Here is a 24,186-nt window from a genome sequence, read left to right as displayed (position 1 = left end):
CACCAGCTCCTCGTTGTTAAGCGTGCTGGAGGCCAGCGCTGAGGTGATGCCCGCCTTCCGGGACTGGACCAGGGACTGCAGCGGTCAGCCAAGGGAAGCCGGCCACAGGACGCAGTGGACGCGGGAAAGGCAGAGCGTCAGGAGGGCCTGGAAGGCAAGCACCGACCCCCCCCCCCGCGGCTCCCCCCCCCCCCGCGGTTCTCCCCCAGGCTACCCCCTCCCCCCGACAATGGACAAAACCCTCAGCCCCTCCAGAAGCCAAGGTAGCTGGGCCTTGGGGTCACCCGCTCCCTGCCCCCACCCCTGAGCCGCGGCCAGGCAGGTTGGGGGGCGTCCGCAGGTCCGTAGGTGGGGCCAGGGGAGGGGACCCCAGGTCAGGTCGCCAGCACTCACCATAGCCTGAAGGGTCCGAGAGCAGCGAAGAAGGAAAGAAATCAGACCGGTTAGTCCCAGAGCCACCATGCTGCCCGGGCAGCTGTCCCTGCCCTGCGCCGCACTCACCAGGTCGCTCACGAGCGGGATGGGCCTCCGCCGGCGGATGTCCGGCATGCTGTCGATGATGATGAGGCCGCCGGGGCTGCAGGCACAGGGGGCATGGGGCGCTGACCCTCCCAGGGGCTCAGCCCCCCACACCTCACCCCAGGGTTGCAGCCCCCCCAGACCTCACACATGGGGGGATGACACTGGACGTAGTCCCCCCCACCTCACACACAAAGAGGGGTGCAGCCCTCAGACCACACACAGGCATGGGGTCGGCCCCCCAAGACTTCAGCCAATGAGGGGGCAGGCCGCTCAGCCTCCCTGAGCCTCTGTGTCCCCATCTCGGAGATGGGGAGACAGGGCGGTCACCCACATTTAATGAAAACTTGAAGTAATATAGAATGTGAAACATACATGCTTAAAATCGGGCACGTGGCATATTTTAGCTCTGCCCTGGAAGGTGTGACTGGCTGGTGAATGGGAAGGGCTGCTGGGTGACCTGAGGCACCTCCCTTTTGCTGGCCTGCACCCCTGCCCCAGGGCTTCAGGTGTGCCTGCCTGCCAGGGGTCCCAGCGGCCAGTGAGAGAAAAGCCTGGTGGCTGATGATGCTGAAGAAACCCTGGGGAGCTGCCCATGCTCCTAACCACTCCCCTCCGTGGGCTCAGGCGAGGCCTGCAGCTCCTCAGCCCTGTCTTTGTTTCCTTCACAGGCACCGCCTGCAGGGAGCCCTGCTCCAGCGACTGCCTCCCTGCGTCTGTTTACCAAGGATGTCGGAGGGACGCAGGTCACTGCCCTGCTGCTACTGAAACTTAATAATCTCTTCTGCATCCTCTAACCTCTAACCTCATCATCCAAATGCTGGAAAAAACTACCCCAAACACCCAGGAATTTAAGAACAGAAGTTAGAAATAATAAAATGCTCCATTTAAGGCCGAATGACTCTTGTTGAGCCAGCAACTGCAGCCATAATCTGAGAAAATTACAAGCCAAATCAAAGCAAAAATTTCACTTCCAGTCTGTAGATTTATGGGGCCAGAATGGGGTCTCTCCTTTACGTTACATTGACTTCTAGGGGAAATGGGCTTGAATTATGTCAGTGGCTTTGTCATGGCCCTCATGGTACTGGACTCAGTTTCCCCAGCTGTAAATGGCCTTATGAGAGCTGCGACTTTATTCAGCTGGGGCTGCCCCCCCCCCCCGGGGTAAATACCCCCCTTCCCACCCGTGCTGGCTCAGGCTCTGGGCAAACCGGCCTTGGGCTCTGGATTCAAGACGTCCTCTAACCCCGACTCTCGCCACTCACCCGCCTTTGAACCACAGGGATTTGGACATCTCTCCTTCTCCCCGGGCCTGCAGGATGAACGGACAGATGTGGTCAGTGTGGCCGCCCCTGCCTGCCCCTTCAGGCCGTGGGTCTCTGGGGAGAGGTGGGTGTTCCCTGGGCTTAAGTCTGTCCCTCGGGGGGGAGAGAGGCTGTACAGCGGTCCTCGGAATTGTCTGTCAGGTCTAGCCCTGACTGAAGTTCCTAACCATGAACATGACCCCGACATCACTGAAGCTGTGACCTCTATCTAGCCTGATTTCAGCCCCAGACCTCGGGTCGCCTCTCCTTGCCGCCCAGTTGCAAAGCCCAGGTTTGGGGCGGGCCAGGAGCGGGGCCAGGCAGGCAGGGGCGGGGCCATGGAAGGACCAGGCTGTACTGGGGTAGGGGGTGGAGGTGGATATAGGCACGGTGAGGCTGGGAAGTGGGCGTGGCTGGGAGGCTTGTGTGGGTGTGACCAGCCATTTGTGGGCGGGGTCTTGATCGTGGGGCGTGGCTTGGAGAAGTGGACCAAGGGGGGAGTCGGGAGGGGCATAGGTGAGTGGGCGTGGGCAGTGACAGGCTGGGTGTGGGCATAGCTGGGAAAGGCCGGTTTGGATGCAGGGTTTGTGGGGGCGTGATGGGCGTCGCATGAGCTGTAGAGCGGGGCCTGCCGTGACTGTGGGCGTGGTCGAGTGGGGCGGGGCGGGGCGCTCACTCACCTCCTGCAGTTGCAGCCGCACCTTGCTGAACGCGCGCAGCCAATTGGCCTTGGCCCTGGATATGGAGTCCCGCCCCTCCTGGCCATCCTCAGCCTCTCGCGGCCTGAAACTGAGACAGGGCCCAGGGTGGCTATCCGGCCAGCCCCCTGTGACCCTTTGTGGCCCGTTTGCCCAGAGTCCTGGATGCTCTTCTGACAGCCCCCGCCCCGGAAGCCTGCGTCCCCCTCATGCTCCCAAGACCCCTGCAGGTCATCGGACCCCCTCCTGCCCCCGAACCCCCTCTGGCCTCCATCCCATACACCCATGACCCTGTGAACACCTCTGGTCCCTCACGCCCCCTGAAGTCACTCCGACTTTTTGCCCTTGTGACTGTTCCTGACCCCCTCCCGGTACCTCTCCTCTGCCTTGGGGGGCTCCGGCTCGGGGGTCCGCTGGGCCGCAATCCCCTCCTCGGGCGCGGCTGGCTCGGGGGGCGCCTGGGCCACATCGACAGCCTCGGCGGGCGCGGCTGCGGCCCTGTCGTCCTTCTCGGGGGCGGGCGGTGGGCGGCTGACACGCTTGAAGTCTTTGGGTTCGGCCACGGCCACGTGCTCACGCTCCGTGTAGCCGCCCCGCGCCAGCTCGCTGCTGTCCGGCACTTCCTCCTCCTCCTCCAGCTCCTCCTCCTCCTCCAGCTCCTCCTCCTCCAGCTCCTCCTCCTCCTCCAGCTCCTCCTCCTCCAGGGAGTCCTCCAGCTCCTCCTCCAGCTCCTCTTCGTCCCGGTCCCAGCGTGGCGAGTCCTTGCGGAAGCTGACCGAGCTGTGGCAGGAGTGGTACGAGTCGCCGTCCCGCTCCTCCTCCAGCTCCGAGCCTTGCAGGCTCTGCTCGTCCGGGTCGAAGTCGGCGCTGAGCTGCGAGCTGCCCTGGCTCAGCTCTCCTGACGAGGCGTACCGGCTGCTGCCCGTGGGGCTGCGGGGCGAGTCAGGGTTCAGGGTGGGGACGCATAGCCCCGCGTCCGAGCATCCGACCGCAAGCCCAGCCCGCCCCGCGCGCCCTATACCAGGAGCTGGACGCCAAGGCCCCGCGCTGGTGAGAACACCAGCCACAAGGGCCGCGCCGGCGGGGGACCTGGGGCTGCAGACCCAGACGTGGCCGCCGCGGCCCTCCATGCCCCGCGCCGACCTGCGCCCTGGATTAGACCCCCCCATTCCACGGGAAATGCGCACCTCGCGCCCCGCCCCCCGCAACCACTGCCTCCTCCTGGGGCTCCTCCACTCCTGTCCGGTCAGTCCCTGTCTCCCACGGCAGCCACAGGGGGCAGGGAGGAGCAGTTCAAAAGCTATAAATAACCTAACCACATGCCTCCCCTGCTCCTAACCGACCATGGCTCCCCAGTGCGTGCCGTGCCCGGCTTCCCCACCTCCCACTGGCCCCTTGTGCCAGCCCCTCACTGTTCCTCCCACAGGAAACCCCTTCCCACCTCATAGCCCCATTCATCCTTGCTGCCTGCTGAAATGTGACTTCCTCGGCTGAGGCACCCCCCCCCCACCCGGGGAGCTCACCCCCCCATACCCCCATAGGCAGCCTTGATTGCACTCATCAAGACCACAGGGAAATGCCGGGGCCTTGAGTCCCCTGACAGCTTGCCCCCCGTGGCCCCCACGGTCAGCCCCACAGCCGGAGGGCACAGGCGGACCAGACCTGGCTGTCCCTGCTTGCCCCCTCTGGTGTGGCCAGCATTGGGAGGGTCACAGCCAGGCCGAGGCTCTAGGGCAAGAGCTGACCACAGGGGTCCCGGCGGCCTGGACCAGCAGAGCTGCCCACTTGCCCCTGCCGCCCTCCCCACCTGGACAGAGATGGCTCTGGGAAAGCCTTTCACAGCCACCGCCCAGTGCACTGCTGCGGCTTTCCTTGCCAAGAGATTCAACTTACCAGGCAAGGACCAGCCATGTGCATGTGGTGCAGACCTGTCTTCATTTAAAATTCGGTACTTGGGTCACATGGATTTCAAGTAAATATCAAAGCATAATTTCCATGCAACAAAATTCACGCTTTTTGGAATTTTTCTTTCAATCATGAATTTTTTTGCATTCATTGGAGATTTTTAAAATACTGCACATAGACTAATATCCATTATGAATACAGATGCAAAACTCCTCAACAAAAATGAGTGAACTGAATCCAACAGCATATTTGATTTATCCCTGGTATGCAAGGGTGGGTCAGCATCAGAAAACCAATCAACATAATGCACACATTAACAGAATGAAGGAGGAAAACCACCAGATGGTCTCAACTGATGCGGAAAAGACATTTGATGAAGTCCAGCACCACTTCTTTATAAAAACACTCAGAAAACTAGGAATGGAAGGAAACTTCCTTAACAAAATAAAGGCCATAAATGAAAAACCCATAGCAAGCAGTGAGAGACTGAAAGCTTTCCCTCTAAGATTGGGAACGAGACAAGGATGCCCACTGTCACCACTGTTATTCAGCATCACACTAGAAGTACTAGCCACAGTAATCAAGCAAGAAAAAGAAATAAAAAGAATACAATTTGGAAAGGAAGAAGTGAAACTTTTCCTACTTGCAGATGACATGATCTTACATGCAAAAATCTGGAAGAAATCCTCAACAAAACTCCTAGAGCTAATAAAGAAATTCAGTAAAGTGGCGGGGTACAAGATCAACACCCCAAATCAGTATTATGTCTATATACCAGTAATGAACAATTTGAAGAGGGAACCAAGAAAAAAATTCCATTCACAATAACAATTAAAATAATCAAATATCTAGGAAAAAAGTTAACCAAGGATATAAAGGATTTGTACACAGAAAACTACAAAACATTGCTGAAAGAAATTGAAGAAGACCTAAATAAATAAATGGTAGGACACTTTATGTTCATGGATTGGAAGACTAAATATTGTTAAGATGTCAATTCCACTTGAAGCTATTTACATACTGAATGCAGTCCCAACCAAAACTCCAACACCCTCCTTGAAAAATGGACAAGCCAATCATCAAATTCACCTGCAAGGATAAAATTTTTTTTGCCACAGCCATCTTGAAAAAGAAGAATGGAGTTGGAGGACTCTACTTCTCCATCTTAAAACTTATTACAAAGCCACAGTAATCAAACTGCATGGCATTGGCACAAGGGGAGGCACAGACCAATGGAATCAAACTGACAGCTCAGAAACCAACCCTCACATTCATGGCCAACTGGTTTTTTACAAGGAGGCAAAGACCACTCAATGAGGAGAGAACAGTCCCTTCAACAAATGTGCTGGGAGAACTGGATGTCCATTTACAATTAAGAGGAGGACCCCTACCTCACACCATACACAAAAATCAACTCAAAAGGATCAAAGACCTAAACACAAGAACCAGAACCATAAAATTCCTGGAAGAAAACGTAGGGAAGCACCGTCAGGACACTGTATTCAGCACTGGCTTCATAGACTTTTGCCCCAAAGCACAAGCAACAAAATAAAAAACAAGTAAGTGGGAACTCATTTACATAAAAAACATTTAATGGACTTCATCATGAAAGTAAAAAGATATAATATATGGAAACTATCTATTTGAACATGGTCTAATATCCAGAGTATATAAAGAAATCCTAACCTCAACAACAGTTCAAGTTTAAAATGGGCAAAGGACTTGAATGTCTAATCTCTCCTAAGAAGATATACAAGTGGCCAATACTCATAAGAAAAGATGCCCAACATCATTAGCCACTAGGGAAATCAATTGAAAACTGTAATTAGATACCATCTCACCCCGCACTGAACGGCTACTATTAAAAAAAAGGGGAGAACAGGTGTTGGAGAGGATGTGGAGAAAGAGGAACCCTGTGCGCTGCTGGTGGGAAAGTGAAACATGGGCAGCCTTGGAGGAGAGCTGAGAGTGGAACGAACATATCACCTGCAACCCACTTCCAGGTATAGACCCGAGAGAAGGGAAAGCATTTTCACCCCAATGTTCACAGTGGCATTACTGAAAATTACCAGAGAATTGAAGCAACCCAAGTGTCCGCCAGCAAGTGAACAGGTAAACAAACCATGTATTTAAATATGTGATAAGTAGGAAAGCAGCTCATATGCAACGACTTGGATGAACCTTCAAGACAGCAGGTTTAGTGAAATAGTCCGGCGGGAAATTGCATAGTCTCACCGACATGAAACCATTAAAAAAAACAAGTTCACATTGTCAGAAGCCAGAATTCAGGGTACAGGGTCCGGTGGGGAAGGGGATAGGGTGGTAAAGCTTAGGGGACGGCGGAGATGGCAGCACAGCGTTGTGGAGGTAACTAACCCTACTGCAGATTGTGTTTACTGTGGTCAAAGGGGGCAATTTCGGTTGTAAATGTATTACCAATAACATTTTAGGAAATCATAGAACCATGAGCACTAAGGTAATCTGTGCATTATGCTATATGCATAATTATGCTATATGCTGTATGTGTTAATAACAGGGAAAACTGCGTGTGCGAGGGGTATGTGGGAACTCTGTTTTCTGCGTGATTTTTCAGTATACCTACAAATTCTGTAATAAAAATTAAAAAAAATTTTAAACTAAATACTGTGTTAAAATCTTACTTCTCATGTGAGTGAGTTTTGGTGCCCCTGCAGGCTTGTCCTCGAGGCACATGCCTCCCTTGGCTCACCCTGGCTGTGGCCCTGACATGAGGGGGGCGCAGGGGGCAGTGGGGGGCAGGGGCAATGGGAGGACGGGGCTCTTGCCCTAACAGGGGCCCTAACTGAGTGTGTGAACTGAGCCTTTTTTTTGCATATTAATTGAAGTATGAACATTCAACACCAAGTGAGTACCAAGTACTCAAAGTTTCCATCCACTCATCCTGGGAGGAGCCGTATTCTTGGGGGGTCGGGGTGGTGGTGGTGGTGGAAATATTTCTGAACGAGGCCCAGTGACCAAAAACCACAGCAGGCATCTCCCTGGCACCTGCAGGTCCAGAGCAAATGCTTGTCCTTCCCCGTTCTTTCCAGCTGTGTGACCTCCTGCTGGTTACTTAACCTCTCTGTGCCCCGCTTTTCCCACCTTTATTCCATCCAGAGGAGGAGAAGAGCCAGGGCAGCGACTACTTGTCCTTCACCTAAGGCCACTGGCTCAGGGGCCACTCACAGGTGTATGGGGCGGCCGCATCGGGCCTAAGGACCAGCGCTGGGTCAGGCAGGGACATCCGCCTTGCAGGTCTGGGCTCCGGGATGGCCGCTGGTAGAGTGGGGCCAGGGCTGGGTGGCGCCCATCAACCTCCTGCCTCCCTGCGCCCCGTTAGAGACACGCGACCAGTGGTGTTTTAGTGCGAGGCACCCCCAGATTCCAGGGGAGCTGCTCAAGGGCTCCATCTTGCCTCTTCCTTCAGCCAAAACCGCGGTCGTTTCCTTGCAAGATTTTGGGTGAAGAAAGGGCTCCGCATCCCCCCGGGGGTGGGGGCACCGCTCTCTGGACCACCCCACCCCTGCAGGAGGCTGAGCGCGCCCCCCCCCCCCCCAACTACCTGAGCGCTCGCGGCTCCGAGAAGTCCTCGTAGCTGTGCCCGGAGCCGCGGTGGGGGTCCCGCGCGCCTAGGGGCGGGGGGCGCACCGCGTACTGGTGCACCGAGGCATTGGGCTGCGACGTGGTGTAGAAGGGCGGCGGCATGCTGCTGCTCGTCTCGCTGCGGTAGTCGCTGTCGCGGTCGTCCACGGCGCTGTCGGGGTCATCGACTGGAGGGTGAGAGTGGGGGGTGCAGGGAGGAGGCAGGGGTAAGGTCAGGGGTCGCATGATGGGGAGGGCGCATGGGGGGGCACGGAGGAGGCAGGGGTAAGGTCAGGGGGCGCATGGGGGGCAGGGAGGGCGCAGAGTGGGGGACGGGGCACCCGGGGCAGCGGGACGGGGCTTGGGGGCTGCAGAGGGGGCCGCGGGCTGGGCGGGACACTCTCCCAGGCTTTGGGTGGAGGAACAGGCTTTAGAGGGGGGAGGGGAAAACCCTGCTTTGCCCCATGTGGTCAGCCTGGACCTGGAGTCTGGCGCCGGGGTGGACCCTACTGCATGAGGAAGATCAGGGGATTCAGAGGCATCCCCCGGCTCAAATGTGAGGCAAGCTTTGCCAAGTCAGGGTCCTCTGAACATGAGAAGGGCTTCTCCAGCAGGGAGCGAGCCCCCCATAAGAAGAGGTATGCAAGCACTTGGAGTAAGCTGGGCCGAGTTCCGGAGGACAAGGAGGAGTAAATGCCTTTAATTCTTGGAAATGTACCCTGTGCACTCGACAGGTGGGACCCCAGGCCCAAACCAGCGGCACAGGCAGAAGGAAGGGACCGTGGGGGAAATGCCGTCTCCCACAGAGGAGGAACTCATTTCTGCAACACCCGCCGCAGGCTCTAATGCTAAAATGGAGCATGGTGAGAGGGAGCTGCCAAATTTCAAGTGTCCACAGTACAAATGAAAGGATGATTGTTTTGGTTTGGTTTTCTTAGTAAACAAAAAAACCTAAAGCTTAAAAAAAGTAAAAACCCTAAAAGCAGCACACCAGGGTGGAGGGATAACTGGGTACTGCCCTTTTCTCCACTTTATTCCTTTCTGTACCTTCGGGAAAACTCTTTTTACAATACACATTACTTCTATAATTAAAAAGAATGATGCAGCTATCTTTATTTCAGAAAGCAAGGTAAAATGTGGTCCATGGATGAAGCCTGAAAAATACAGAAAAAGGGAAATCAGCAGAGGAAATCCCAGACCCCGGAAAGTCAGACCACGAGCGGGTTGGATGGGCCTCTGGGGCAGCTGGGGTGGGGGTGGGGGACTTGACCTAGCTACAAAGCCAGGATTCAGCTGAAAATGAACCAGCTGAGAATGAAACTTGGCCCCCCGGGGTGGCCCAGCTTCTGCTCAGGCCTGGAATTAGCCTACTGGAGAGTTCACACCCAGGGGTGTGGTTTGCAGCTTTCTATGCTTTTAAGTCTTTTTTGCTCATTTCCCCTATTTTTTTTTACTTATCTATGTTTCTATACGTGTCTGTTTCTGCATATTCAAAAAAGAGGTCCACAATTTTTTAATGTGGTGAATGATTTAAAATTAATTTTGTCCTTCATCTATAAAGTTATTTGGACTGTTCTCTAAGTTATTTTGCCTTTAAATCCATTCTCAGCTAGAAAAGTTTTCCCAACGTAGGACAGATTTCTGACTCGATTTGAACCACTGTGACCTACAAGCTCTTTTTCCCCTTCCCAGGATACACCAACACCACTTGACGTACTGTGTGCCGTCAACTCAGGCAAAAGCTGATGCGGACATACATCAAATCTGTCATTCTGAAGAAATAGGCTGTCTATGTCGGGAGAAACTTTCTTTGGAATAATAAGCATCCCTCTATTAGCTGACGCCATTAGAAAACTGATGACATTAGCGACAACAAAAGGGGCTTCCTTAAGTTGAGTGGGGGTAGTCGGCGCCACCCCTGCGGGGCCCCTGAGCAGACCGTCCTGGGAAGAGGTGTTTCCATGGGCTTGGGTAAGAGGAGAGTCACTGGGCGAGGACAGGCTTCCATCCAGGGTCTCTCGTCTCCTCCAAGCAGACGTGTGGACACGGACAGAGGGATGGCCACGTGGGGGGCCGCAGGCGAGCCTCGTGCCCCGGGCCAGCCTGTTCCTGCACCCCGGCCTCGGGCATGCCCTTTCACTTGGGTTGTCCCCACGCAGTGGGGACGCACCCATTGCACCCTGCCCAAGGCCTTCCCGAAAAGAGAAGCGGGAGCTCAGGGACAGAAATGCCGGGGACAAGCGAGCCAGGACTGAGAGCGTCTTGGGTGAAGGAGCAGGGATGTCGCCTCCCCAGGGACGGGGACCCACATAGATGTTCCCGTGCCTGATAACGTGCCCTGGAGCCTCGGGATTTCCCTGACAAACGCCCACCCATTTCTGGCACACTGCACAGCCGGGACACGGGGGCCCTGCCCACGCCCACCTCCAGGCCGGGGATTCCCAGACAGCACGTGTCTGCTGTAAGCCCCCCAGGGTGTCCTTAGGGCAGCCCGCGGCGCCCCAACTGTTACACAAGCAGAGCCCCACACCACACCGGACAGCGGCATTTTTCTTCTGCTGCTCAGATATGGCCTCAGTCTCTCTAAGCCCAACTCTGCAGGTGAAATCATTGTCCTCCTTGCTATGTGGGACACGATATCCAGGGGTGAAAGTCTCCCTGACAATGTGGGAGATGACCCCCAGGGGTGAGCCTGGCCCTGGCACCATGGGATCAACAATTCCATCCTGACCAAAAGGGGGAAGAGAAGTGTATTTAATAAAGTATCATGACAGAGAGAGTTCAAATAGAGTTGAGAGCTACTCTGGAGGTTGCTTTTACACAAGCTTCAGGTGGACCTTGCCACCTGTCATAACCTGCCAACCCCCAACCAGGACCATTCCAGCCAATCCTAAAGAACACCTGGGGCAATATATAAGATTCTACAAGGGTTCCAGGCACTATGGTAACTCTCCAGAAACCTACAACCTCCAGATGGGTCCCTGGTCCAGATAAATCCTGAAACCTAGCCCAGCCTCTCCAGAACATCAGATAGTTCCATCCCCCTACCCCATATTAGTGACAGACCCTTCTGACATGGAAAAGTTAGAATGGGCAGAGCCCAAACACCCCTAGAGAATGGGAGAAGGATCAAAGGTGATGGAGGAGTTATACAGAGAAGGTCGGGTTTAACAAATGAAGATTGATACTGAATTATTAAACTGATAACCTCTTTTAGTCTCCAGTATCCTAGAGCAGCTAGAAGTAAAAACCTAAAATTGTGGAATTGTAACCCCTGCCAAACTCTGAAATCAACTAATTGTCACAGTGCCCTCTGGGTCTATGGCGTTCATATATACATATATGGTATTACACAATATAATATGATTTTTAAAAATGGGTTTTAAATCATCCTGACCGATTTCGACCTTCTGAACAGGAAGGACCTGAGCTGGGGGTCCAGAAGCCTGGTCAACCCCCGCAAAGTGTGGGGCGAGCTGCCAGTGGGGCCGGATTCTCCCCCTGCCAGCCCCCCATCCGCTTCTGCCTCACGGGCCCCTTCCCCGATGCACATGTTCCACATTATTATTTTACTGGTGCTGTCCTCGGGTGAGCAGGTCGTTTGCGAGGGGACGACTTTGCTTTCTTGCCCAGACGGTCTGCCTTTTACAAATATTGTTTTGCCAGATTAACCAGGCCCAGCTAAATAACTTTGGCCACTGTTTTGACAAAATATTCCAATTTTGGCCCAATTATAAGCTTTAGCCAAACTGGTCGCTCAGGGTCTGGGGAGAGCGGAGGGGACTTGTGGTTTCAACCAGGCCTAGATTTCTCTAGAAAATCTGGAGATGAGGGAGGGAGAGCCGCTCCCCAGAGGAGACGGACAGTGGGGGGCCTCCCAGGGACAACAGGGGAAGGTGTCAGGGTGTCTTCTGGGGAAGTAGTAGTTGCCTGAGGCCCCCTCAGCTGGGGCCCACGTCCAGTTGGAGGATGGGGAGACAAGAAGGAGGGGGTCACAGTTGGGGGGAAGTCGTCCATGGGAGTGGAGGGGGCAGCCCCAGCAGACAGCCAAGCGTGCTGCCTGGCAGAGCAGGAGCCCTGGAGCCTGGAGCAGCCCGGCCCCCACCCCGCCCCAGGCCCCACCCCACCCCCACCCCAGGCCAACCCCAGCCCCAGGCCTCACTCCCACTCCAGGCCCCAGCCCCCCTCCCCAGGCCCAATTCCAGCCCCAGGCCCCGCTCCAGGCCCCGGCACCCCCTGCCCAGCCCCAGTCTCCCAGGCCCCGCCTCCCTTGGGGGTCACGGGGCAGCGAGGCAGGTACTCACTCTGCTGCTCTCCCCAGCCGAAGTAGCCCCAGTTGCCTGCAAAGAGCAGGGACAGGTGGTGAAGGCCCCGTCCCACCCCGGGAAGTGGGGGGCACAGAGGCCTGGGACAGGGGTCTCCTGGCCCCCCAAGCCCCGTCACCACCTCCCAGCGCCCGGAGGCTGGAGGGGAGGGGGCGTGAGGCACTGTTCTGGCCTGCCTGGAGGATGTGGAGAGACACCTCCTCGGCCCATGAGGTAGGCTCAGGGGGGACCGGGGAGCCGGGGGGGCCAGGACGGGCCTGGTCTCCAGCAGACATGGTGGGAGGAGGCAAACGCGGGGCCTGAGACCCTCGGGCCGCCTCCTCTCCCGCTGCCCTTGAAGGGTTTGTGGAGCGACTCTGTGACACACATCCTGACCAGAGGTGCCCGGGGCTTCCCGGCTCCCTCACGGGGAGGCGGGACTCGAAGCAGCCAGGGCTCCTCTGCTGTCCACAACCCCTCTGAGTCCCTGTCCTGGGGGGCTGGGGGAAGGGCGGCGGTGACGGGGGACTCACAGCATTGGCTGCTGGGAACAGCGAGTGGCTTGTCATGCTCGTCCTGGAAGGAGAACTGGGGTCGCAGGAGATAGGATTCGTCATGGGGCGCCATGATGGCCACCCTGCCCCACCCATACCCCAAATCCTGCCCCGACCGAGAGGGGTGCAAGGACTCCGGGTGGGAGAGCAGCCGAGGGGCCGAAAGGGCTAGGAAAGGCGGAAGAGGGGGGATGGCGCGCTGTGTCCCAGGAGGCCCCCCAGAGGGTCTTGGCTCTGGGACAACACAGCTGAGGTGGGGGGGGCCCGGGGCTGGGGGCGGAGCAGCCCTGCAGTGGGGGGCCCGGGGGTTCGGGCTGACCTCGTCCTGGTCCCGCATGGCGTTCAGCTGCTCCAGCTTCTTGGCCCAGTAGCGCGCCTCCTCCTCCGGGATGTCTGCAGGCCCCACCCACCGGGCTCAGCAAGGGGGGCAGGGGGGCGCCCCCAGCCCAAGAGCCCCCCAGCTGCTTGGGAATGGACGGCGGGACAGGAGCACAAGGGAGACTCTGCACATCCCAGCCTGTCTTCTCTCTCCTGGTCCGTCCCTCTGTCCCTCTGTCCTTCTGTCCCTCTGTCTCTTGGTCTCTATATCTCTGTCTCTGTGTGTGTGTCTCTCTCTGACTCTGTGTTTGTCTCTGTTGCTGTCTGTCTGCCTATCTCCCTATCTGTCTCCCTGTCCCCGTCCTGCAGGGCTGCAGCATCTGTGCTGGGTACGGGTCAGGGCTGCCTGCCCCCCGCTGGACTTGATGCTCTCCCGGCCTCGCGGGGGCTGTGGCTCGAGGGACTCTGTGTCCCCCACTCACCCAAGGGCAGCTCGAAGCGAGTGTCGAGAAGGATGCGGTGGAAGGTGGGGTGTGCGGTGCCGCAGACCTCACTGTCTGCCATGATGACCTGCGAGTCCAGCGTCAGCCACTCTCCGGGGCCCTCCTGGGGGCGGGGGGCACAGTGAGGGGGGCCGGCCCAGGCACTGCTGCTCAGCTGCCGGCTGGTCCCCACCTCACCCCTACCCTGAGCCCGAGGGCCGTGGGTGCCAGGTGAACCAGGGCCCAGGCAGGGGCCGCCCCAGCCTTACATGGCCCCCACACCCCCAAATCCAGGGTAAACCCCACATGCTTGACCTGTCCCCCCACAGTTCAGGAATGTGCATCCTCAAGCAACTGGGGTCCACTCTGACCCTCAGTTTATTTCTCAAAAGGGAATCCTCTCCCATGGACTCTACCTTCTGCAGCCCTGGGGAGAGGCTGGGGAAGCAGCTGTTTTCTGGGGTCCCCTGTATGGGCCATCCCGCCCCACGGGACCAGCCCTTCCACCCACTTCAGGGGCCAACGAGGAAATTTTGGTCTTGTTAACCTGAACCACTGCAGCGCTTTATTCATTCATTGAATTTCAACCCCCGGAACCTCCTTTATACTGAGCCCCTCCTGGGTGACACCAGGTCCCCAGGACCCCAGCCTGGCCTCCGTGCACTGCCATCGGCGGGACACAGAGCCGGGTGCCCAGGCTCGTGGGGACAGGGCTGGGCCCGGGGGAGGGAGGGGGCGGCTTAACGAGGGCTCCCTGGGGGAGGGGGCAACCAAGCTGGGTGGGAAGGAACAGGAGGGGCGGCGTGAGCGGGGATTCAGCAGCCGCCGAACCCTCCAGCCTGCCGGAGGGTCTGCCGGGGGTGGAGAGCAGAGCACGGGGTGCGATTCTACCCTTAAATTTTCAGGAACCCCCAAACTATTGTGACCCGGTACCCCCTCCTGGCGTGTGCCCCAAAGAACTGAGAGGGGCAGGGACTGGCGCCCCAGAGTTGTCATGGCCAAGGTGGAAGCCGCGCCGTCTTTAGATGCACGGATAAGCAGAGTGTGGCCTGCATCGTGGGCTCTACCAGCTGCCAGGAGGAGCTGAAGGAGCCACGTGTGAAAGGACCAGGTCCCATGGGGACGTTGGCCCCCTGGGCGGCTGAGTGAGGGACCCACAGGGGCCCAAATGTGAGACCAGAGGCTGAGGCGCTGAGGGGCAGGGAGGGGAGCCCTGCCTGGGCGCAGGGTCTCTGTTTAGGGTGACAAAAAAGCGTCGGTAATGGGTGGTGGCAAAGGTAATTAATTTTGCAGTTCATACTGCGGAATTGCAAACCGAAAGACGGTTAAGACATTGAAATTTTATTTTGCTACAACAAAAAATATATTTTTTTAAAAAGGTGGTGCAGGGATTGAGAAAAACCCTAGAATGAGCTGAGACTTAGCATCAAGGGATTGAGAAAACCTTCTCAACCAAAAGGGGCAAGAACGAAATGAGACTAAAGTGTCAATGGCGGAGATTCCCGAGTTGAGAGGTTATCCTGGAGGTTATTCTTATGCATCAAGTAGATATCATCTTGTTATTCAAGATGTAATGGAGAGGCTGGAGGGAACTGCCTGAAAATGTAGAGCTGTGTCCAGTAGCCATGTTTCTTGAGGATGATTGAATAATGATACAACTGTAACAATGTTACTGTGTGATTGTGAAAACCTTGTGTCTGATGCTCCTTTTATCTACCTTGTCAACAGATGAGAGGAACATATGGAATAAAAATAAATAATAGGGGGAAGAAATGTTAAAATAAATTTAGTTTGAAATGCTAGTGATCAATGAAGGCAAGGGGTAAAGGGTATGATAGGTATAATCTTTTTTTTTTCTTTCCTGTGTTCATTTCATTTCTTTTTCAATTGTCTTTTTGTTTCTTTTTCTGAATTAATGCAAATGTTCTAAGAAATGATGAATATGCAACTAGGTGATGATATTATGAATTACTGATTATGTATGTTTTATTTTGTTTCTTATTTTTTAAATTAATAAATTAAAAAAAAAAAAGGTGGTGCAGGGCCCAGGCAGGAGGCTGGGGTGGGGCTGGGCTGTGCAGTGAGGAGGAGAACACCCCCTGGAAGGGTCAGGGGCCTCCTTCTCATCCCCTTCCCTTCTCGGGGCTGCTGTGACTCCTGCTGCTGCCCCCAGGAGCACAAAAGGCTAGTTACCCACAATTTCCAAAGTTATCAGTTTTCAGCTGGACCCACCCAGCACAGTTTAAGTCTATGTTTCCCAAATGCCCTTGCAGCTAAGTGAGCCACCTGAGTTCCGGACAGCAGGATGTGAGTGACTTGCCATGAGGGTTGTGCCTTTCTCCCTCAGGCTAGAATGCAGATGTAATGGTGAGCCTCAAGCAGCCATTTGGGGCCATGAGGTAGAAGCCAAAGGCAAAAAGATTATGGAAGGAGCCCAGGGCCCAGCAACTTTGGAGCTGTGACAGCAGGCGTGGCTGTCCATGCAGACATTGTCAGGACATGGGAGGTCATCTTGTTTAGGTCACTGGTCTCTGCCCCCCACTCCCGGGGCTGCCCCCCTCACCTCGTTGGACTGGCGGATCGTCCGCAGTGGAATCCACACAGTGCCTACCATCGTGTCCCAGATGAGTCCCTTGTTCCACACCTCCACGGTCAGCCCTAAGTCCAGCCGGTTTATCTCACTGTGGAGAGGGAAGGGAGACTCAGAGAGGTCAGTTCTCTCACCTGAGGACACACAGCAAACCCTGGCCTAGATGAAGCCAGAGCTTCCTCTTCTAGCCAAACCAGAGCGATGAAACAAGGCAACACAGTGGCTCACAGAGGGGAAACTGAGGCCCGGAGGAAGGATTTACCAGCTCAGCATCTCACAACACCAAGAATCCAAGCCAGGAAGGAAGGAGCAGGGACAGATGTTACCTGCCTGGTCCTTCCTTGAACCCTTAGCCCCTGACAATCTGGTGAGTGACGAAGAGGCTCCCACACCTGCTGTAGCTCCCCGTGGCCCCAGGACAAGAGTGATTGGGGCACTGCCCTCCTTCCAAGTGTCATCCCCACCTAGCCCTGAACACAAGCCCGGCCCCACCTCCAAGCTCTGCAGCCCCTGCGGCCACCCTGAAATAGCTAGTTTGGGGGGATCTCGGTGAATGGCCAGTTCACTGAATTGACCAACATCAACGGCCGCTCCCTGAGTGTATCTGCTGGCCGTGACCTGGTCCTTCGGCCTTGGGAGCCCCCCCGGACCTCTCTTCTCCTCTGCTCACAGCCTCCCAGCTCGGGGGCCTCTCGTCACCTCCACCACTGACCAACCCCACCAGGGCATTTGGGGGCAGAGCCAGGGACCAGGGCTGCCTGGGTGCAAGTCCCAGCGCTGTGCACAGGCTGTGTGACACTGGGCAGGTGGGTTTCCCTCTCTGAGCCTCCATCTCCTCGTCTGTCAGATGGGAGTTACGACAGCATGGTCCTTGCAGGTTGTGGGCAGAACAGGCTTAACCGATGCATGGAAAGCGTTAGAACGGGGCATGGGGCTGCGGATCACACCACCAGGTGGGGGTGGATGTGAGGATGGGGGCCTCTAGCGGGGAGGGTCGGGTCTGGATCATCCAGTGGTCAGTTATGAGGCAAATATTGACCGAGCACCCCCTTGTGCCTGGTCACAGTGGGGACAGAGTCAGACCCACCTCTGCCCTCCTGGAGCTCACAGTCCAGGGGGAGGGGGCAAAATGCTCCCAGAAATCACAGAGACAACGAAAACAACAGGTGGGCCAAAGTCTGGGGAAGAAAGATGCTCGAGACTGCAGCCTGGATGTGGTCAGGGAGGGCTTCCCTGAGGAGGTGACACGGTTGAACCCGGGACACAGGGAAAGCCTGTGCAAAGGCCCTGGGGTGAGAAGGAGCTGGGCCTCTTGCAGGAGGCATGCAGAGGTGGGCGTGGTGGCAGGTGAACGGGGGTGGGGGGGCACGGGGGTGCACGGAGGGAGACAGGTGGACTCACAACATGAAGTCCTGCTCCCAGCTGGGCTGGCTGCCCCGCACGGCGATGGTCGTGCTCTTGACATTCTGTACCTTCAGGGTCACGTAGGTGTTGAATTTCTCTGCAGCAGCGACAGTGCAGTCAGCCTGGGTATCCCCAGTGCGCCTCGGCCCGCCCCAGGGGCACTAAAGGCTGGGGGGGGTGGTCCGGGAGCCTGATGGGTCCGCCCTGAGATGACACTGTCCGGCTGCACAGCGGGAAGCCCGGGAGAGGGGCCCTGGGAGGAGGTGAGACCCCCGTGGCCCCTCTGCCTCGCTTCTCCCAGGACCCTCAGCGCAGGGCAAGCCTCGCCCCTGCCGGGCCTCCCGCGATGGGGGCGCGGGGCTGGGAAGGGGAACCGGCCAGGGTCTCTCTCGGAAGACAGACAGACAGCACAGGACAGGACAAGGCAGGAAGAGAGGCCACTTACCTTGGGCCCCATCAAACTTGGCTTTTTTGACTGTGGAGAGAGACAGAAAAGAGGGGAGAGGTGGGGAGGAGAGAGAGGCAGAGAGAGAGGAGGGAGGCAGGCAGAGGGGGAGGGGGGCTATCAGACGGGCGCATGGGCAGGCATGGGGGAGCGAATCTGCCAGCAGCCCGTCCCCCCACCCCCTCTATCCCCATCCTGCCTCCTACATGAAGCCCTCCAGGGTTGTTGCAGAGGAAGGAGGAAAGTTGAGGAAGAGGAGGAGGGTGGGAGGGGCTTGACAACCTCGAAGACACCCTCCCCCACCAGGCCACTGGTGCGCAGGGAGGTGGGCAGGGGCTGCTGTGCTGGAAGGGAAGCGCTGCCTGCAAGCCGGGCCACTCTACTGTCCCGGGCTGTGGAAGTGGTGCCAGCCTCTCCTGGCTTTTCTCAGGGCATGTGAAACTTTCACCTCCAATATTTCTCGCGCTGGCACCTTTCTCCATCACCTGCTGCCCACTCCAACACTTGCCCACCCCCAGCCCCCACCGCACCTCTCCACGGCCCCTTTGCCTTCTGCCTCTTCCCTGTTCAAATAAAGTTTCTGTTTATTTGGGTGATGGTGGTGGATGGAACCATATCCCCAAATAGCTCGAGTTCTAACACACAGGTCCCAGGAATGCGCCCTATTTGGAAATGGGATCTCAGAAGCTATGCTTAGTTAAAATTGGCTTAGGGTGGACCCAAGGCCACCTCACTGGTTTCCCTATAAGGAAAGAGACAGACAGTCAGACAGGAGGCAGGTGAGGAAAAGAAAGGGAAAGAGCCCTGCGGGGGGGGGGCTGCTGACTTAGCCCCCCCTCTCGTCGGGAGACTAGACAGCTCGGCGGCGCGCATGGGGGCCTGGCGGCGGCGTGCACCGGGGCCTGGCGGCGGCGCCCGCGCTCAGAGGTCCCGCGTCTGCACAACCGCCGCCCCCGAAGGCAGCCCGCGACCGCTCGCAGCCTCGGGGCTTCCGGGGCCCGGCGCAGGCTGCGGGTATCTCTGGCGCGAGCGCGGTTTCTGCTGTTTCTCCCCCCATAGGTGTCCCGCCCCTCCGAGCTGTGTCCCGCGCTTGTATCTCACGAAAGCCCCGGGTGGGGCGGCGGAAAAGCCCTGGACGGCTCTGAACCCGCTGGGGAGGAGCCATCCAGGGGTTCCCGGAGGGCAGCACCCGACGCAGCGCCCGGCGGGCTCCCCAGGCACAGGGCGGGCGGGACGCCCCTCCCCTAAGGCACCCGCGGCTCGCGAGGCGAAGGCCCGCCTCAACCTATGCAGGGGTCCCGGTCCCTCTGGGGCTCAAGGCGGCGAGGAGCGGCAGAGAGGGAGGGGACGGGGTTCAGGCAGAGGGGGTCCGGTGGAGCGCTCCTGGGGGGCTGGATTGGGAAGGGGAGGGACTCAATTGGTGCGGGGACTGAGGGGCGGGGTTGCGGGAGGCTCATGGGGACGGAGGGACTCGCGGGAAGGGGGGCGCGGGGAAGCGAGGGGCTCCCTCCAAGCGGCGCGTGTCGCGCGGCCGGCACATCCCCGCCCCCGCGCCGCGGTATCGGGGTCACCAGGGCGGAAGCGCCGCGCTCCCCCCGCGGGTTCCGGATCACAAGCACCCGGCTATTTATAACGCGGGCTCCCAGGGCCGGGACAGCGCGGACAGCGCGGCGAGGGGGGGCCGGTCGGGCGGCGCTGAGGAGGGGAGGGTCCCCGGGGGGGAGGATGCCCTGTCGCGCCCGCCATGCTGCCCGACCGCAGTGGGAGCAGAGGCAGGGGCGGCTGGCTCACCCTCTCCTCCCCCTGCCCCCTCCCCTCCCCCCCTCCCCTGCCCCCTCTATCATCCTCTGCTATCCCCGCGGCTCCCGCCTCCTTACTGCTTTGCCCTATTCGGCTGGGTTATAGGCGGCGGGGACTCTAGTTGACTGGACCCTGCTCTTGGGGATGTGCCAGGTCCTGGGGGACTGGGGGGGGATTTCTGTCTGTGCTGCTTTCCTCGCCATTGGGAAAAGGCGTGGCATACAGTAGGTGCTCACAAAGTGTGTTCCCTGAAAGAATGCCTTTCCCCCTCTTGGGCTCTGGTGAACTGGGGCCCCCCTGCCCGGGGGCCTGGGGACTTTCCTTGGCCCCTGTTGAGCCTGGGAGCGCAGTGGTCACTCAGGAGGTGACCCGCACCCGCCCCTCTCAGAGGCTTTTACATTGGTGATAAAGAGGCCCCCTGGGGGCTCTTCCTTTGGCTCCCTCTGGAGCGTCTCCCAGGCCTCGGGCCCCACCCCACTGCCCACCTCCAGCACACCAGGTGGTGGGCACTGGCAGGGCCCATTCCTCAGACGGGGAAACTGAGGGCCAAGAGGACAGAGCGGCAGAGCAAGTCATGGGTGTGGAAAGGGAGGCCCCTGGGGGAAGGGCCTGGGGGGCTGGAGACCATCAGAGCCGACCCCAGGGTGGGGGCCAGAGGCCTGAGGAAGGGGTGCCGAGCAGCTGAGCCAGGGGGAGAGAGCAGGTGCCTGTTTTCTGAGTGGAGGAAGGAGGAAGGTGGGTCCACGATGGGGGCAGATTCTCACCCCAGGGAAGGGACTTGGGGGTCTCGGGTACTGGGAGCCGAGAGGAGGCTTGAGCCGCTGCCAGAGCAGGCTAAGCAGTCAGGCAGCTCCACGACTGGCTCTATAATTCCAGGAAAGTTCTTGAGCCTCCCTCAGCCCCCATTCCCTGTCTGTGAACTGGGCTGCCCAGAGGCTAGGTAGGCCCACAGAAGGCGGGCTCGTGGGCCGGATGCCCGAGGCTGAGCTTTGAGGCCCGCACCCATCACCCCCATGCGGCCTCCCTGGGCCTGCGGCGCATCAGGCCTCAGCACTCACGTCCTCGCCTCACTGTTTCTCCCTCATCTGAGACACAGCAGGGGTGGCCGCCTCTCCCCTGCCCCCTCAGCCCTGTGCCTTCCCCACCCCGCTGATACCAGCAGCTGGATGCCAGCAGGTGTGCCCTGAACATTGGCATAAACAGGAATGGATGCGGGAAGGGTCTGGGGGGCCTTCACAGCCTCAGGGCACTGCCGGGACACGGCAGAGAAATGGGGGGCAGGGGGGGAACACAAGCCGGGTGTGTACAGGGTGAGCTGTGCGTGCTGGTGCCAGGCAGGCAGGTGTGTGTCCAGGGAGGCTGCCTGCAGGTGAGGCCATGCGTGGGGGGCGTGGCTGCCTGGGAGGTGCTGGCATCTGTGGCCTCAGGAATGTGGGGGCTGGCAGGTAGGCGTTCGCTAGAAACCCACGTGCTGGGGTGTGAGTGCCTTACGTGGTTGTATGCCAGGTGTATTGCTCGTTGCCTACACGTGCACACAGGTGTGCTGCCAAGTGTGTGGTGTGGGTGAGCCCGTAGCTTGACTGAGGCCTGGAAGCAGCTCCTGACACACCCAGGCATGTGTGTGTGGGGGGTGCGTCCAGCCTCCAGGCGTGCTGCTGTGCACACACGTTTCTTGGGAGGGGTGGGTGTGTTAGGGCCCACACATCATGCATACATGGACCCTGCATGCATGCAGAGGCCTGTGTGTGACCATGTGTGCACACGTGTGCAAGCCCAGGCATGTGAGTCTGTGTGTGGCACCTTCGCGTGTCCTGTGGATTGTGGGGGTGAAGGTGCAGGCGCCCGGTGCAGGGGGGAAGAGGTGTCCTGGCTGGGGGGCAGGTGCTGTCTTCACCCCCAAGTATGAGCTCAGCGCCCATGCAGACCATCTGGCCTCCTCCACTCCCGCCCCCTCCCCCACCAAGACCACCCCTGCCTTCCTGGTCTCCCCCAGGGGTCTTCATAGCGCCTCCCCCTAACCCTCAGCCCTTTACCCCCGACTCCACTGACTCCTTCCTGGTCAGATCCACAGATCCTAGCACCACCCACCCCCTTCCCCGCTCCCCCCTCCCAGGGCCCCCCACTGCCCCCCCACAGCCCAAGCGCCTCCCTTTGCGTCACAGGATGAGATTCCTGCCCAGCCTCCAGCAGGTGAACCTTCAGAAGACCAAATGGGAGGGTGGGAGGTGGGGGGGCAGCAGAGGGGGGGGTCACCAGGAGCACCCACCAGGGACACCCCCCAGCCACACCCCCAAGTGCCTGGCGGTTCAGCAACACAGAGGAGGGGAGTCCCCTCAGGCCTACACGGTGGGGTTGAATGGGAGTCGCCTCTGGCCCTCCCACCCCCCACCCCCCACCCCCTAACCCCACAGGCTGCCCAGAGCCTGGACGCTGGGAGCTGGGTGCGCTGACTTTGGATCTTGCCGCCTTCCCCTACCCACCCCCAGCCTCTCCCGGCCAGAGCAAGCCTGGGAAAGGAGTCGCAGGGGGCAGCACAGAGGCTTCTGTCCCTTTAAGAACAGCCGCGTCCACACCGGCCCTGCGCGGCCCGATTTGCACACGCGAAGGCACCGCGGGCTGGGGGGGGCCGGGTTTGTGAATGGAGCAGGCGGGGGGGGGGGGGGGGGGGGAGGGAGGGCCGCCGGGGGCGGTTCCCGGGCCCTGGCACAGCTGCGGCTTCCGCTCACCAACACCCAAACCCACGGTACACACCCGCGGCCCAAGGTCTCCCGTAGCCGGACGTTTCAAGCTGGGCCCACCCCCCACCCCTGCCCCTGCCTTTGTGAGGGGGTGCAGGGAAGGGGGACGGAGCCCCGCGCTCAAGACCCAGGTTCCGACCTCGGAAGACCGGTGCCTGTCCGCAGCCCCCCGCCCCCCTCCTCCGCACCCCACCCCCACCCCCCGCTGCCAGAGGTCTCTCAGAGCCTGAGCTCTCAGCAGGAGGGCCCTCAACACGTGATGGGCGGGCCTCTCGCCCACCGCGGCCCCCGAGTACAGGGCGGAGCGGGTCACCCCCTCCGCGTCTCTCTCCGCCCCCCCCCGCCCCCCAACGCGGAACGAGGCCTGGGCGTGGGCCTCGGTGCAGATGGCGTTCTGGCCCCAAAATAGCTGCCCCCATCTGTGCCCCTCCGCGCAGGGTGGGGGTGAGGGAGGATCGGGGGAGCGTCCGGGCCGCTGCCCGCGGGGGGTCGGCTCCCTGCGCGTGGGACGGCGAAGGGGGAGGGGCGGGCGACGGGCCGTTGCCCCAGCAGCCCCTCGGGAGGCGAAAGGGTTAACCGGAAAAGCACCCCCAGTCCCGAACCACAGCCCGGTGTGGACGCCGGGAGGGGTCTGGACACCCTGGGCCTCGGGGACCCCAGAGCGCGGTTGCCAGATGCCCCAGCCCCCTCGTGCCCAAATCTTCGGTGCCCAGCCTCGGAACCCCTCCCGCGTCCACACCGGGCTGTGTGCCGCGTCCGCATCCCGAGGCCCCGCGCCCCGCCCAGCCCGGACCCCCCGGCCGCCCGCGGGATGCCCCGGAGCTCCCGACCCTGCCCCCTCCACGCCGACTCCCTAACAGCCCGGTCTACACAGACCCCGAGTGTAGACCGGATGGAGCCCAGGTCCCAGCCCGCGTCCACACGGCCCTCCGCGTTGAGCCGTGGCCACACGAACCCCGGCTGCGGCCACCAGGACCCCGCGAGCCCACGCCTCTCTACGGGCTGCGCCTCCGGAGTCAGTCCGCGTCCACGCGGGCCGCCGCCCCAGCCGCGCCTCCTACCTCCAACGCACAGCAGAGACATGGCTCCGGGGTCGCGGCGGCCGGGGCCGGCTGGGGCGCGGGGTTCGGGGCGGGCTCAGCTGCCGCTGGGCAGGGGCACCGCCGGGACCTGGCCGCCGCCGGCCATCTTGATTCAGCACCGGGGCGCGGACAGCTCCCGACGCGGCGCCGACGCGGGCGGGGGCGGGGACGGGGGGGGGGAGGGCCGCCGGGCTGGGGGGGGGCGTTAAAGGGCCCGGCGCGGTGCGGGGGGCGTCCTGTCCCCGACAGTCTGTCCTCCTCCGGCTGCCTCAATTTCTCTCTCTCTCCCTGGCCTCGGTGGCTCTGTCTCCGCGAACTCGGGGCCCCGCGTCGCTGCCTCGCTCTCTCCCAGTTGTGGCTGGCTCACAGGGGCGCCCACCCTCGCCCCTTGTGTGACCCCCGAGGTGGAGTGAACCGTGAACCAGTGCGGACCTGTGCCCACA

General features: G+C 59.5%; 1 protein-coding gene across 2 annotated transcripts in view; it reads right to left on the bottom strand.

Annotated features, from left to right (window-relative positions):
- UNC13A (unc-13 homolog A) overlaps positions 1–23,818 on the bottom strand; it is a 45,148-nt gene extending 21,330 nt beyond the window's left edge. For both annotated transcript variants that reach the window (XM_077122164.1, XM_077122165.1), the window contains exons 1-14: positions 23,723–23,818; positions 18,124–18,153; positions 17,676–17,775; positions 16,248–16,365; positions 13,685–13,808; positions 13,204–13,277; positions 12,864–12,918; positions 12,331–12,366; positions 8,007–8,214; positions 2,897–3,451; positions 2,504–2,612; positions 1,785–1,831; positions 502–577; positions 4–75 (exon numbers count right to left, since the gene is read on the bottom strand). In XM_077122164.1, the coding sequence (XP_076978279.1) occupies positions 4–75; positions 502–577; positions 1,785–1,831; positions 2,504–2,612; positions 2,897–3,451; positions 8,007–8,214; positions 12,331–12,366; positions 12,864–12,918; positions 13,204–13,277; positions 13,685–13,808; positions 16,248–16,365; positions 17,676–17,775; positions 18,124–18,153; positions 23,723–23,744 (1,626 nt within the window). In that variant the 5' untranslated portion in view covers positions 23,745–23,818. The remainder of the gene's footprint in view (positions 1–3; positions 76–501; positions 578–1,784; positions 1,832–2,503; positions 2,613–2,896; positions 3,452–8,006; positions 8,215–12,330; positions 12,367–12,863; positions 12,919–13,203; positions 13,278–13,684; positions 13,809–16,247; positions 16,366–17,675; positions 17,776–18,123; positions 18,154–23,722) is intronic.
- Between the last annotated feature and the right edge of the window lie 368 nt (positions 23,819–24,186).

This window comes from Tamandua tetradactyla, chromosome 11 (assembly GCF_023851605.1).
Source record: "Tamandua tetradactyla isolate mTamTet1 chromosome 11, mTamTet1.pri, whole genome shotgun sequence".
NCBI classification, from domain to species: Eukaryota; Metazoa; Chordata; class Mammalia; order Pilosa; family Myrmecophagidae; genus Tamandua; species Tamandua tetradactyla.
This window is presented reverse-complemented; position numbering and strand designations above follow the sequence as displayed.